General features: G+C 43.1%; 1 protein-coding gene across 3 annotated transcripts in view; it reads right to left on the bottom strand.

Annotated features, from left to right (window-relative positions):
• Nucleotides 1-299: 299 nt before the first annotated feature.
• ZFPM2 (zinc finger protein, FOG family member 2) overlaps nt 300-14,115 on the bottom strand; it is a 520,700-nt gene continuing 506,884 nt past the window's right edge. For 2 of the 3 annotated variants that reach the window (XM_068237825.1, XM_068237827.1), the window contains 2 exons: nt 13,554-13,778; nt 300-5,707 (listed from right to left, as the gene is read on the bottom strand). In XM_068237825.1, coding sequence (XP_068093926.1) covers nt 3,225-5,707; nt 13,554-13,778 — 2,708 coding nt within the window. In that variant the 3' untranslated portion in view covers nt 300-3,224. The remainder of the gene's footprint in view (nt 5,708-13,553; nt 13,779-14,115) is intronic. The other variant, XM_068237826.1, reaches the window with a different exon arrangement.

Below are 14,115 nucleotides of genomic sequence, written 5' to 3'. Positions count from 1 at the left end.
CCCACTCACAGATCCTGAAAACCGATTCCCTGTACAAACATTTAGGACCTCTTATTGAGTATCAGGGGAGAAGGAGCAATTCATAGCATTTCAGTTTGACCACAGTAAAAACTGTGATTCATAGCAGTGGTTTATTAACCTTTCAGCCAAGGAATAAAAAAAAATGGCAAAACAGCCAAGTTCTAAGTTGGATTAGTGATATAGTGGTTATCTAACCAACCACAATTAGGGTCTCTATAAAGGTGGCCATACATTTAGCAGATCCTAGAGTTCTCCTTTAAGACTGGGTTATGTGGGTGGGAATAGTGATAGGTTAAGAGATAGTGAAATATCTAAACTCACAAAGAAGATTATTTACAAATGGGCAGATAATGGAATTCTTCAATATTTCTCTAGATTTACTGTCTTAAAAACATCCATGTATAAGCATTTTCACAGTTTTAAAGTGCATTTCAGAGCTAAACAGCTGAATAGGTAAAGTTCATTTTTTTTAATCATACTTTTTTTTAAATCAGGAAAATATTAAAATGAAAATGTGTTTACAGCTCCATCTGCTGGTTTGACTGACATGTTTTGTAGTAACAATTAAAGCCTAATTTTTCTGAAATGCTGCAAAGTTAAGATAGCTCAGTGGAGAACAACAGGGCCAAGGTATCAGTCACCACTAGAGATGATCAATTTATTTCCTATACATTTTCTAATTCATTTAGAAGCATTTGATTGAAAGGCTTGTTGCAATCATGTGATCATTTTTTAATTTTTGCTTTCTCTGTTAGTTTGCACAGAAAGCAGAAATGATAAAATTGTCAAGATCAGTCAACCAGAGGTTGGGTCACCTGATCAATTCAGTCACATGCTTCTCCATTAAAGTGGATCCGAGATAAACTTTTACTCATTGCATAATTGTGTTCCTTTCATATAGCTTATAGGGCATTCCTTAAGTCAAATACTTTTTTTGTTTTAATACTCTTATTCCCTATAAACTAAATAAGCCTCGCCCACAGCTTCCCACAGAGTGTCTTGGCACTTTGAGCCTTAGTAGCAAGGGCTTATGGGAGCTCAGTCTGGGCAGGAGGAGGAAGAGGTTACTAGCCAGAGATTTCAGAAGCAGAGGGGAGGAGGGGGGAGGAGAGGGGAGTGACGTTTTCACAGGCTGAGCGCTGGAGATACAGATCAGCTTCCCTTTGTGTATGTGACAAACAGAACATGGCCGCTCTCATTATATCACAGGAACAAATAATCATAAACTGTTGAAGCTGTTTGCAGCTAGATTTGCTGTGTAAACTATCTAAACTTCAGATAAGATATATAGACAAGTTACTTATTATAGTTAGTTTTTCATCTCGGACCCGCTTTAACATTCCCCAGATATAATTTATCCACAGTCAACTGACCATCTTGTTACTGCTTATGAAATATTACTGATGGAGAAAAAAAATGTAATATTTCATGTTTTTAGTTCAAATATATTTTTTAAAGTGATACCTTCAAGTGCTAAGCACAATAATTAAATAAAAACAATTAAGTTAAACCACTGTACAATCTGTTTAATATAACCTGTTTTAATAAAAATATATCAAAAAAATAGTAGTGGTGACTGAAAGTACTTAAAGGGAATTTCCAATTTGGCTTTAAAATTGCCATATACATAGATTGGTGCTGAATAAGTGTATTTTTTATTAATTTAATTTTTTTTAAACAATCTAGCCAACTCAGTCTGCAACCAGATAAGAGTTTCCAGAACAGTCAGTAAGCTCAAATTACACCATGGCATCAGTGTTCTGTATGGAGTACCCCTAGTCCAAGAACTCCCACCTTGCTGTGCATAAGTAATAGCCTTTGTTACACCTTTTCGGACATCTGCACTATTTTTGTGACTAAAAACGTATACTCTCATACTTGCCAGTTTCTATTTGAAATACTGTAGTGCGTGTTTTATAGGCACCTAAAGCAAAGTAAGCAATCTGGAAAAAGGGCCAATAGAGGAAAAAAGGGGGTGGGGCAAAACTTGACTTTTAACATAAAAGTCAGAATTTGCATAGCACTTCAGGAACCAATATTTCTGGAACTTATGATCTTTTTGAAATTAAGTTTTTACTGTTTTATTTTTAAATAATTTCCGTTTGGCCCAGATTTTCAAGAAGCAGGCTTTTAATATATATATTTTTTGAATAAAGCAGTATTATGCATGACACCTTGGCTTAGTGGTTACCACTTCTGATTTTCAGTGCTAGAGTCCTAGGTTTGAATTCAGTCCAAGACACTATTTGCATAAAACTTTTCCCACATCAGAAAAAACAATCACACTGATGGGGCAATTAAATGTCCCCTCACCCTAAAACTGGCCCTTGACTTTGATAGGGGTATCGGAACGGGGCTTCCACTGGTGGACTGTTAGTAATGCAAACCGTCTGATGTCTGTAAAGCGCTGCAGAAAAGCGCTATATAAATGTACGATAATATTATCATCATAATATTGTAACCAGGTATTTTCCCATGGTAGGCTACGGCCAGTATGGACAAGGTCCCTAGTCTCCAGTGAACAAAATATTTACTACCGCATTAAATAATGCTTGTTTTTTTACTTTTTCTTTTGTTTTGTTTTTCTAACCATGGCTTTATAGATTATGAGCTATATTTCAGCAGAGACAGCTATTCTCTCTGCAACAGCGTAGAATAAAAAAAAAAAGAAAGAAAAATCAGTATACACAAGTGCTTCTGAAGCTATTCCTAATATGTCTTTTTCCTCTGCAATGTTGTGTCTATATTATTTAAAATCTACTATACAGGTGCAAACCATATGTGCTACACAATAACTATACAATAACATTACAAATGACTTTAATATAAAGTTCTTTAAATAAAAAATAACAGAACCACAGCTACAGTTGCGTCCAACAGCGATCGCTTGCCCCGGCCAACGTAGATGGCTCAGGATCAGGAGCCACCGCTGGGCACAAATGTATGGAAACACTGCTGGCAAAATAAATAAGGGAAAAAAAAAGAGAAAAATGGCACCAATAATACACTTTTACGCATAACTGTAGTGGAATTACACCTTAAATCTTCAAGTCATTTCAAATGAACGGATATCCTGATTGTCCAGATGTCAATTAAGCAGCATCATTATTTTATGTTATTTTTTCCCTCTCTTTTTTCTCAGACTGCAGGAAACAAACATACTTCACGTTTTTTTTTTTAGCAAAAGCGCCAGGTGGAAATGTTCATTTGACGTGCTCGGCGGCATGTGACGAGCAGTAAAATTTTTTGTGAGTTATAAAGTTTGAAAGGTTATTAAACTGGATGTCGCAGAGACGGCAATATTTCCCGCCGGCTGCAGCTGCGCCGGATCCATTGACGCTTTTTGTCAGGCTGGAAACCTGATCCTCGGCAGCGGGGGGCGCCGGGGAAACGTTTTCATTGGCCGTCAGAGGTTTGTCCAGGGCCCAGGATGGGGACTTACAGCCGTCTTCTTGCGGAGGATTCTGGGAAAGGTTTTCCTGCTGAGAGTTTACAGCAGGCCGGTCCTCCTGCTTGAGTCCACCGTTCACTATCACCATGCCCCGGTTTTTTGGCAGCAACGGCAGAGAATCTTTCTTCAGTACAGAACATCCATTTGAAGGTAGCTGACTTTTGGGAGATTCGCTTCCTACGTTTGTGCTTTGATCTAAATCCGCATTGTGTATTACGAGAGACCCAGAAATATAATCACTTGGCTTGATTCCATAGTATGGGGAAAGCTGATCTGCGCCTTTAGCTTTTTTTATTGCTCCTGGGTAAAGGCATTGTGAAAAAAACGCATTTTTGTTCTCTTCTTTCGTGGCGATAAGCTGGGCTGCTTCGCTAAAGACTTTAAGACCTTGAAGAGTCGCTAAGTGGGAAGAGAACAAGTTTCCATTAGGTGACGATTGTTTTGAGGTTCTGTTCTTTTCACATTTTATGGCCCCTCTTTCAAAGTTGCCCTCAGGGCTGCTTCGTTCGCTTTCTGGGTTAGGGAACACTTTGCTCTCAATGTTTCCTAGATCATTGCGTTGACTAGCTGTTACAGGACAGAAGTTCTGCTTGTGAGTAAGGTAGTTCTCGACTTTATTAAAGCCTATCTTACATACTGTGCACTCGTGATAGTCCAGGAGCCTTTTCGGAGATGTGGAAACCCTATCGGACTGTGTTAAACATTTTTTGCTAAGGTCTATAGGGGCGTCCATCTCCAAAGAAGAAATGGCTGAGTGCGAGGTTTCACATTTCACCACGGGAATGCATTTACTAATTGAAAGTGATGTTTCCAAATGTTTTGGAACGACTCCTGGAAAGATATCGCACCTGGGGTGATAACAGTCCCCGGGGCCTTCTGCTTGCTCTTGGACAGATGTGCAAGGGTTGCCAAGATTAGCTACATGAAGGAAATGCTGTTGAACTAGCTGTGGTCTCTGATCGTGTTCAGGCAGACACATCTCATACATCTTCCTCCTCTTCCTGGTGCGCATAGTCCTCTGCATGGCAGGCACTTTATTTATCGCTGATCTCTTTAAAGGAGGGTCATGACGAGTGGCACAGTAGTACTGTTTATGAACCATGAAAGTTTCTTGCCTACTAAAGGTGATATTACAAGCTTCACAGGTGGTTTTGTTTGGGTCATTCTCAACCTCCAGCTGTGGTGGTGGGGTGGTCTTAATTTCGGTGGCTTTGCCGTTGCCCTTCTCGTCAGTGGTAACCGCGTTGGGCAGTTTTTTAACCTCAGCTGTGAAGTCTTTGTCTCTGGACTTCATATTTGATCCCAGCAAATCAAGAACATTGCCTGAGTTAATGCAGGAGGCTTGGAGGAGCTGGTTGTCGTTCTCAGTAGAATGAAGAGATGGGTTAAGAAGACTGACAGAATTCTGAGCGTTGGTTGGGCTGACGGACTCTGGCATCTTCTCGTTGACGCCGGTAAAGTCCGCCGCCTTGGTGAGGTGCTGCCATCGGCTGCTGCAGTAGTGTTTCTTATGTACCAGATAATTGTCCAAATTGTTAAATGTTATATTGCACTCAAAGCAAGTAGCCCCCTTCGGCATCAGGGGGCTGTAAATGACTGGGGGGTAGCTATTGCTGCCATGCCGTAGCCGCCGGTGTACCAGTTCTGACATCTTTGCCAGTATTTCCGAAGCTTGAGGAACTACGGTAATGTCATGCGGGAAAGCAAACTGAGAGAGAAAGGGCGCCATTGGAAAAGAGGGTCCAATAGCGGGCTGGACAGGAGATGAAGCAAGCCGGGGGCTCGATGGCTCAGATTTGATTTTAGTATAGGAAAAGACGTTTTTATTGGTTGTCTCTGGCCTCTGATTGGACAGAAAAGGATGCGGCTTCTTTTCACTTTTTTCCAGCTCGCTGTCTGAGCTCGCGTCTTTGTTCGGCACGGTCTTTTGGCTCTGCAGAAGATCGTTTTTATTCAGCAGCTCTGGCGTCTGTTGTGCATTTGTTTCATTGGCACCGGGAGAGTGCGCAGTGTCAGCCTCCCGCTGCAGTTTACTTCCAGGGACATGAAGCTCCTGGTGTTGTAGGAGTTCCCTATGAGTTTGAAAGCCAAAATGGCACTGATTGCATCGAAAGGCAGCTTGAGTAAGATGAGAGAACAGGTGTTTGTGGAAGTTAATCACCGATTCCGCCGTGAAGTTACACACTGTACATTTCAGGCTGGCCCCCGGAGGAAAGACATCTTCAACTTTCACACCTGCAAAAAAAAATAAAAAATGGAACGTGTAAATAGAGACATAAATCTTGCTGATCAATCTACAAAACAGTCTATGGCATGGGAAAGCATTCCAAACCCTCGTGGCTGTTTGAGCGACCTGCTGTTCTCGCTTTCAAATAAATGAAGTGAGGATTTTAAAAAAGATAAAGAACTGAACAGCCATACACTACTTGGCCAAACACATAACCATTGTCACTGCTGCTGAAGAGTGACACAGGGTAGCTAAATAACTTATGTACCCCAAAACACCCAGATCCTAGGCAGTTAACCCGAAAGAGGCTAAATGCTCTGTAGCAAAAAACACTGTATTTCAAGAGCAAAATGTAACTGAAGGTTTTAGGTCCTACATGTCCGAAAAGCAAGACCCAGAATGTGTTAAAGCAGAGTTCCCCAACCCTGTCCTCCAGGACCACCAACAGTACATGTGTTACAGAAAACCACAAACATGCACAGGTGGGGTAATTAGTGTCTCAGCAGAGCTGTTTGAAGGGAGGGTCCGCGCTGGAAAAAAAACAAACTCCACTTACCTGGGGCTTCTTCCAGCCCCTACCAGTCGATCTGTACCCTCGCCGCAGCTCCTGTTAAGTGGAGTTTTTTTTTCAGCGCGGACCCTCCCTTTAACCTCCTTGCCGGTTATCCCGAACTCAGTTCAGGGTAACCTGCGCAGGAGGATTTCTCAGGCCCCGCTGGGCCGATTTGCATAAGTTTTTTTTGTTACAAGCAGCTAGCACTTAGCTAGCTGCTTGTAACTTCCGATCGCCGCCGCTCGCCGCCGACCCGCCGCAATCCACTGCGCCGAGTCGCTCCCCCCCGCCCCAGACCCCTGCGCTGCCTGGCCAATCAGTGCCAGGCAGCGTTGAGGGGCGGATCGGGATTCCCTATGACGTCCCGACGTCCATGACGTCGGTGACGTCATCCCGCCCCGTCGCCATGGCGACCGGGGAAGCCCTGCAGGAAATCCCATTCTGAACGGGATTTCCTGCTTACTCTGATCGCCGAAGGCGATCGGAGTGGGTGGGGGGATGCCGCCGCTCAGCGGCTATCATGTAGCGAGCCCTAGGCTCGCTACATGATTTAAAAAAAAAAAACAAAAACAAAAAAAACCTCCTGCGCTGCCTCCTTGCCGGAGGAATTGAACCGGCAAGGAGGTTAAGTACCTCTGTGGATTTTCACAAAGATTTTCACTGTTGGTGGGCCTTGAGGACATGTTTGATGAACAGTGTGTTAAAGGACCACTCCAGTGAAAAAGTAAGCAGTTAAAACCTGACACAACTCACAGGTTTTGGGTTAGTCCATTTCCTCATGGGGGATTCTCATGGTTTTCTTTGTTTTCAAAAGCATTTGAATGACAGTTGCTAAGTCTAACTGACAAAATAGTGTGCAAGTGAGAAGGGAGGCTGGCATCTTACTATTTTGGCAGTTTAAAGGATACCCGAAGTGACATGTGACATGATGAGATAGACCAGTGTGTGTACAGTGCCTAGAACACAAATAACTATGCTGTGTTACTTTTTTCTTTCTCTGCCTGCAAGAGTTTAAACATCAGGTATGTAAGTGGCAGTTCCTGTCTCAGTCAGGAGCTTGCACATCTAGTATAATTCTGGGCTGGAAAGCTGCACGCCTGGTCGAGCTGACACAGATTAGAATAAGCTTTGGACTGCCTTGCTGATGTTGGGAAAACTTTTTTGAACATTTTTGAAAAACTTTTTTTTGCCTACCCAGAGCTCTGTAGTCAATCAGAAATATATGCAATTGCTTTCTCATTGGATGTATGGCATGAATGGATGTATGTGAAGCGTGCGTGGGACGCAGGGTCTGCCGGGTTAACCCTCAAGTTCTAAGTGTTTTTAGTGTTTTTATCTGAATCTTTCGATACAGGTTGTGATTGTTGTGATTTTTTCAATAAAGTTTTTTGATATGTGACACAGTGAGGCCTGAATTAACTTTTTTGTTGGAGGTTTTGTTGCAGATTCAGTCAGGACTGTGTCAGACTAAAGTGTAACCCTCACTGATAAGAAATTACAACTATAAAACACTTTGCTAGCTTCTGAGAGCAGGAAAGAGATAAAAAGGATCAATCGTTCATAGATTTTTAGCTCTGGCATACTTCAATGAATGTGCCATTGAGCAAAAACAATAAAACAGTAAACACTTAAAAAGTAGATTCCCCATAAGGAGATGGACTAGTTCAAAACCCGTCGGTTCTGTCAGATTTTAACTGCTTGCATTTTTTGCTGTAGTGGTCCTGTTTGCATTGGCCAGGTTAATTTCTTATCTCGCTGTGCCGCTTGTCGCATTACTGCAGAACGGCAGTAACTATTTTGTTCAGCAGCAATAACTTGAAGCCCTCCACTATTCCTCCAACCCATAGGCAAGGAGTGTGATGCTACTACAACAAAAGGGATTAAAAACCTAGTAAAAAGATATGATACATGCTTACATAAAGCCGGTGATTATGTGGAGAAATAACCAGATGATAGTGTGTCTAACATTAACCACTTAAGCCCAACTGGACAAATATATTTGTCCAGTGTTGTTGTGGAGAGTGCACCACCAGTTTGCTACTAAATGAGGCACATGTGGTATCATTTTAACCGTGACGAGTTTTGGAATCCATTTTGGTGTGTCTAAAGCCTGTGAACCACGTCACATGAAAAATAGGTAGGGACAAACTCAATCAAATATAAAAAGTCATTTTCAGAATCATGATCAAACTTGGGAAAGTTTTAGCAACACTACAAGAGACATATGTGGTATCATTTTAACCGTGATAAGTAGTAGAATAGAGTTTAAAGAGTTTCAGGGTTGAGGCGCATGTCTCCTGTATTTTTTTTAGTCACAAACTGAATCAAAAGAAATTATATTTTTGCATATTCTGTACCAAAATAAAAGACTTGTAAAATGAAAACAAAGTGACAGAATATGAAAGAAACCACATACATTATTACCTTAGGAACCTGGCTTTTTAAATATGTATGCCATAAGTGTATATTACTATTATTTTTCAAAATAAGGCCTTGTAATCATTGACAGTGTACAATGAGAAAGCAAAAAACACAAAAACAGAAAAAAGACACCTTTATTTCCAAATACAATATTCTCTCCATACATTGTGCTCGTAACATAATCTAAATGTTGCAATAACCAGGATGGATGAGCAAATAAAATTAGTGGGTTTAACTTATAGTCAACACTGTTTAATTTAAAGCTATAATGGATGTAAATAGAGAAATAGATTGTTTTTTTCATCTTTTTCCCTTATTTTCCCTTTAAAATGCATAGAAAATAAGATGATTACTAAACAAAATGAACACACACTAAAAGCCGAATTTGTCCTGAAAAAAACAATATATAGATCATTTAGTTGTGATAAGGAGTAATAAAGTTATTGGCAAATGAATGGGAGCAGCGCCTATATGTGAAAATTGCTCTCGGGCTGAAGTGGTTAAATAAACAAAATGTTTGCTTAATGGATTCATTGAAAACGGCTGTTACTCTTTGGATAACCTTAACAGACAGTTAAAAACATAACTTTGGGCCATACGTAATTCAATTATTCTCCTGAATTTTCTCCAAGAAGATAATTTTTTATCTTCGATTTAAAATAACTTTTTTGCAATTTGCAATGGAAAAAGTACCATAAAGTAGGTGAAAAGTACCGTGACTGTCAAAGTAATTGTTTGCTTGCTGAAGGTGTAAAAGGCATTTTATTTACAAGTGAAAATATCACCTAGGAAAAAACTCTGGAGAAAATGTGAATTGCATATGGCTTGTTGTGTGCAAAGCCTATTTAACTACTTTAACCACCCTGGCGTTCTGATTAAATCGCCAGAGCGGCTGCGGGAGGGTTTTTTTTAAATTAAAAAAAAACTATTTAATGCAGCCAACTGAAAGTTGGCTGCATGAAAGCCCACTAGAGGGCGCTCCGGAGGCGTTCTTCCGATCGCCTCCGGCGGCCAGAAGTAACACGGAAGGCCGCAATAAGCGGCCTTCCGTGTTTCGCTTACCTGGTCGCCATGGCGACGAGCGGAGTGACGTCATGGACGTCAGCCGACGTCCTGACGTCAGCCGCCTCCGATCCAGCCCTTAGCGCTGGCCGGAACTGTTTGTTCCGGCTACGCTGGGCTCGGGCGGCTGGGGGGACCCTCTTTCGCCGCTGCACGCGGCGGATCGCCGCGCTGCAGCGGCGATCAGGCAGCACACGCGGCTGGCAAAGTGCCGGCTGCGTGTGCTGCTTTTTATTTGGTGAAAATCGGCCCAGCAGGGCCTGAGCGGCAGCCTCTGGCGGTGTTGGACGAGCTGAGCTCGTCCAGACCGCTCAGCTGGTTAAGAGGAACTGTCGCGAAAATCCTAACATTTAAAACACATACAAATAAGAAGTACATTTCTCCCAGAGTAAAATGAGCCATAAATTACTTCTCTCCTATGTTGTTGTCGCTCACAGTAGGTAGTAGAAATCTGACATTACCGACATCTCTCCATAGGGGATTCTCAGCATGGCCTTTATTCTTTATAAAGACATTCCCTCAAAAAGATTTACATAAATATGCTGGCCAGCCAGCCTCCCTGCTCGCTGGACACTATTTTGGCAGTTGGACAGAGCAACTGTCATTTACTAAGTGCTTTTAAAAATAAAGAAAACCCTGAGAACCCCCCTATGAGAAGATGGACTGGTCCGAAATCTGTCAGTAATGTCAGATTTCTACTACTTACTGTAAGTGACAGCAACAAAAAAGCGAAAAGTAATTTATGGCTCATTTTACTCTGGGAGAAATGTACGGTACTTCTTATTTGTATGTGTTTTACATTTTAAGATTTTCGCGACAGTCCCTCTTTCGGACTGAAGTAGTTGAAATCTAGGCCCTGTTTTGATGGGTATCTGGCTGCCAAAGTGAAGATTTCAACTCATCTGCCGCTTCAGTCGCTCCCGCCGCTCTCGCTGCAGCTCACTGGGCTCAGACATCTCTATGACGGCAGAGCCCTGTGAGCGGGCCAAGAGCCGATTTCACTGGTTCCTGGCCGTGTCCATCAATGTAAGCAACTCCCACTGGCTTACATTGATAGGCACGGTCAGGAACCAATGAAAGCGGCTCCTGACGGCTCAAAGGAACTCTGCCGTCATAGAGAAAGCAGAGTGGGTGGCCCAGGTTCCCGACGTGTGGCAGTGACGGCGGTTGCGGCGGTTATGTATCGGCGATTTCTTTGGGATTCCTTTCTGTACCAGCGGTCTCTGGTCCTTAAGAGGGCAGAGACCGCTGGTACATAAGTGGTTAACTGCTTTCTTAGGCATGCTTTGGCATTTAAAGGTAAGACTTTATTTCCTTGCAGCTGTAATGTAACTAATCTGTTTCCTCTTCCGCTGTATGAAAAATCACCAGGACAGTCAGGCAACTGGCATAGTTTAAAAGGAAATAAACATGGCAGCCTCCATATCCCTCTCACTTCAGTTTTCATTTAAGCCTGGTATACATGCCTTCAATTTTGCTTGGCCACTGATTGGTTCGATTGGTGGTGATTTCGAATGCTATGAATGGTTTGTGTAAACTCTCATACTTCATGGACGTGGTAAAATTGGTCAGTGACTGGTCAATCAAAATTGAAGGTGGGCACTGGGCTTTAGATTGAGGCTACGCCCCATACAGTGGCCCAGTAAATCCTCCACTCAGTGCATGAGGAGAGTAAAAGCTGTGCATACATACATGACCTGTGGCCAGTCCATGGAGAAAGGAATCCTTCCAATCAATGCTCTGAAAGATAAACCAATGTACATTTGTGTACACTGGCTTTCCTGTCTAATCTATTATCTTCCAGAAGTCCCCTTGGCTGCACACAGGGGGAGCAGGTTTAGTTTGGTAGGGAAAGGCCTGTACTGACACACCATGTGGCTGCCTAGCACCATGTGCTCACACATGCCTGGTTGTGTCCCACCCACATGACTAACCATGCCCCGCCTACATCAGCAGGCAGATCTCACCTACTCATGTACGAACATCTGCATAAAAACATCCCAGAATCTGTGCAGGATCAGTCACAATTTACCAGAACATCTAATTGCAAACCTATTGAGGAAATTATTCTTTATTGGCCATTTTCGGTGAGTCTGTAGCAGAATTAATTTCCGTTCTTTGGACCATTGATTGATAAATGGGCTATTCATAAAAATGATGTGAATATTGTGTATACCCAGCCCTAAATTCATTAATCTGAAATGCAGGAATACATAAAACAAGCACCAGCTAACTGGGCTTCTTATCCACGGGCAGTTGATAGGCAGTGAAATGCCTCTCAAACTGCTTGCTGTTGCCTGGTAACTGCTTGCTGCTGCCTGATAACTGCTCACTGCTGCCTGGTAACTGCTTCCTGAGCCCGGGAAATGAGGCCATACAAACAGTGGTTTTTTTTTGTGTTTTTTTTTTAATCCAAGTGGGCCCAGATTTATTGACCTGACCCCACAGTGGGTGACTGCTTACCTATCTGGCAGTGAGGCTGCACACCATGCAGCTTTACTGCCTCAGACTCTACTAAACCCCAGAAAACCCCACGGTCAGAAGAAAATCTATGAACTTGACAACCAGCTTCCTCCCTCCCAGCTGACAGCTGTTTTTGTATTAGTGTGCAGGCCAGGTAAATTACATCACCACCACAGGGGCTGGAAGAGGGCATGGCCAAGATAGGAAGAGTATTGTAGGGGCAGGTAGAGGAGTCATGTCACAGAGTGGGGGGAGGCTGGCATGGGGGAGGGAAAGGGGGGCTGGGCTTCACCAATTCAGTAATGTTTCAACAATCATCTCTATCTTTGGATCTGATCCAGATGTGATTTTAAGACCTCAGCGTTTGTTGTGCCATGGAGATGAAGGGAGAGAGCTTGTTAAATTGTTAAATGTGAGTCTGCTAAACCACGGGGGCTGATTTTTTTTTATAGCAGGAAGAGGGCTAAATTGGGAGGCTACATCAGCAAGTGGTTTCATAGGAAATGGAGTAGGAATATTCTTTTTACATTGTGCTAGAGTGATGTTGGGTGGGGAAGAGGTGGAGGGAGGGGCTATTGCATGTGTTCACGGGTGGTGAACTTTTGGCCCATAATGACCAATAAACTAAGGTTAACTAGGTTGGAATGGAGAGGCCAATACCATTGGCAAACATGCAATCACCAATGGATAACTTCTGAGTTTGCAAATTTTTCAAAAAGTTTATTTTTCGACCGGGGAAGTGTGCTGCAAAAAGTTTGCCCATCACTAAGGGAGAATGGTATTCTATGTTGGGGAACTGGCAGGACATTGAGAGCAAATAGCATGTCATGTTGTATATCATTGGGAAAAGGGGGGCTGGCACGAACACTGGAAATCCAGCACAGGAAACTTGGGCGCAGCCGGCGCCACCATAGAATATAGGAATTACGGCTATAGCGGTGCACAGTCAGTAACTTTGGCGCCGTCAGAAGACGGAGCTCAAGTTACTTTGAAAACACTGTAATTCGGCCTCCAGCAATAGCCACTATCCCCACATTCCCCACTATCCACATGGACCTGGAGGGGGAATAGTATTTAACGCCGCCGGGAACTTGTGCAGCAGCAGGATAAGCCATACCTGTATCCTGCACCCAAGTCTCTCGGCGATGAATTCTCTCGGACGTGGCTGGCAGCACATGGAGGGGAATAGTCCAATGTGCCAATGCACTCATGGTGCCCAGCTGTCAAGGGACAGATCCACATGTACTCTGTTTTACTATCTGGCACCCAGATATCCCAAGTGGCAACTGGCAATAAGCACTCTGCCTTCTAAGAGAATCCTGTTAGGACATAGGGAACTGACTGGACGGACTTACCACTGTGAGTGTTTAGGTGCATTTCCAGCGCTCTTGCATTGGAGAAGCTCTTGGTGCATTGTGGGTAAGGGCAGATACTGGACATCTGAGATGCGCTCTCTTCATTGTCCTCTGAAAGCTGAGATGTTTCCCGCTGGCGACCACTACAGTAGTACATGAGGTGGGCTTGTAAATTGCGCTCACTCCTGTACCAAATTCCACACGACTTACAGGGGAATATATCTTCTGCAAAGAAGACAGAGAACACAGCACATAAATGACACTATAAGGACCACTAAAATCCCAAAGCCCAAGGTGAGGAATCATTTTTCTCTAACTTCTCCCTCCCCACCCAACTTATATAACACTGTACTGCCCACCACCTCCATTCGCTGCTGATTGGAGAGGAAGCATAGCCGCTACAGCCACTATACAGGGCAGTGGGGGCGTGTCTTCAGTGTGTAATATGGAGGCACGGCATGACCTGAGGGTTTCTGGGAAGTGGAGTATAGGATGTGTCATGAGTTACAAATGAGAACAGTGGCGATGTAAGTGGCTTGGGATGACTCAGAGGATCATGGCT

The sequence above is a fragment of the Hyperolius riggenbachi genome, chromosome 5, assembly GCF_040937935.1.
Source record: "Hyperolius riggenbachi isolate aHypRig1 chromosome 5, aHypRig1.pri, whole genome shotgun sequence".
NCBI classification, from domain to species: Eukaryota; Metazoa; Chordata; class Amphibia; order Anura; family Hyperoliidae; genus Hyperolius; species Hyperolius riggenbachi.
This window is presented reverse-complemented; position numbering and strand designations above follow the sequence as displayed.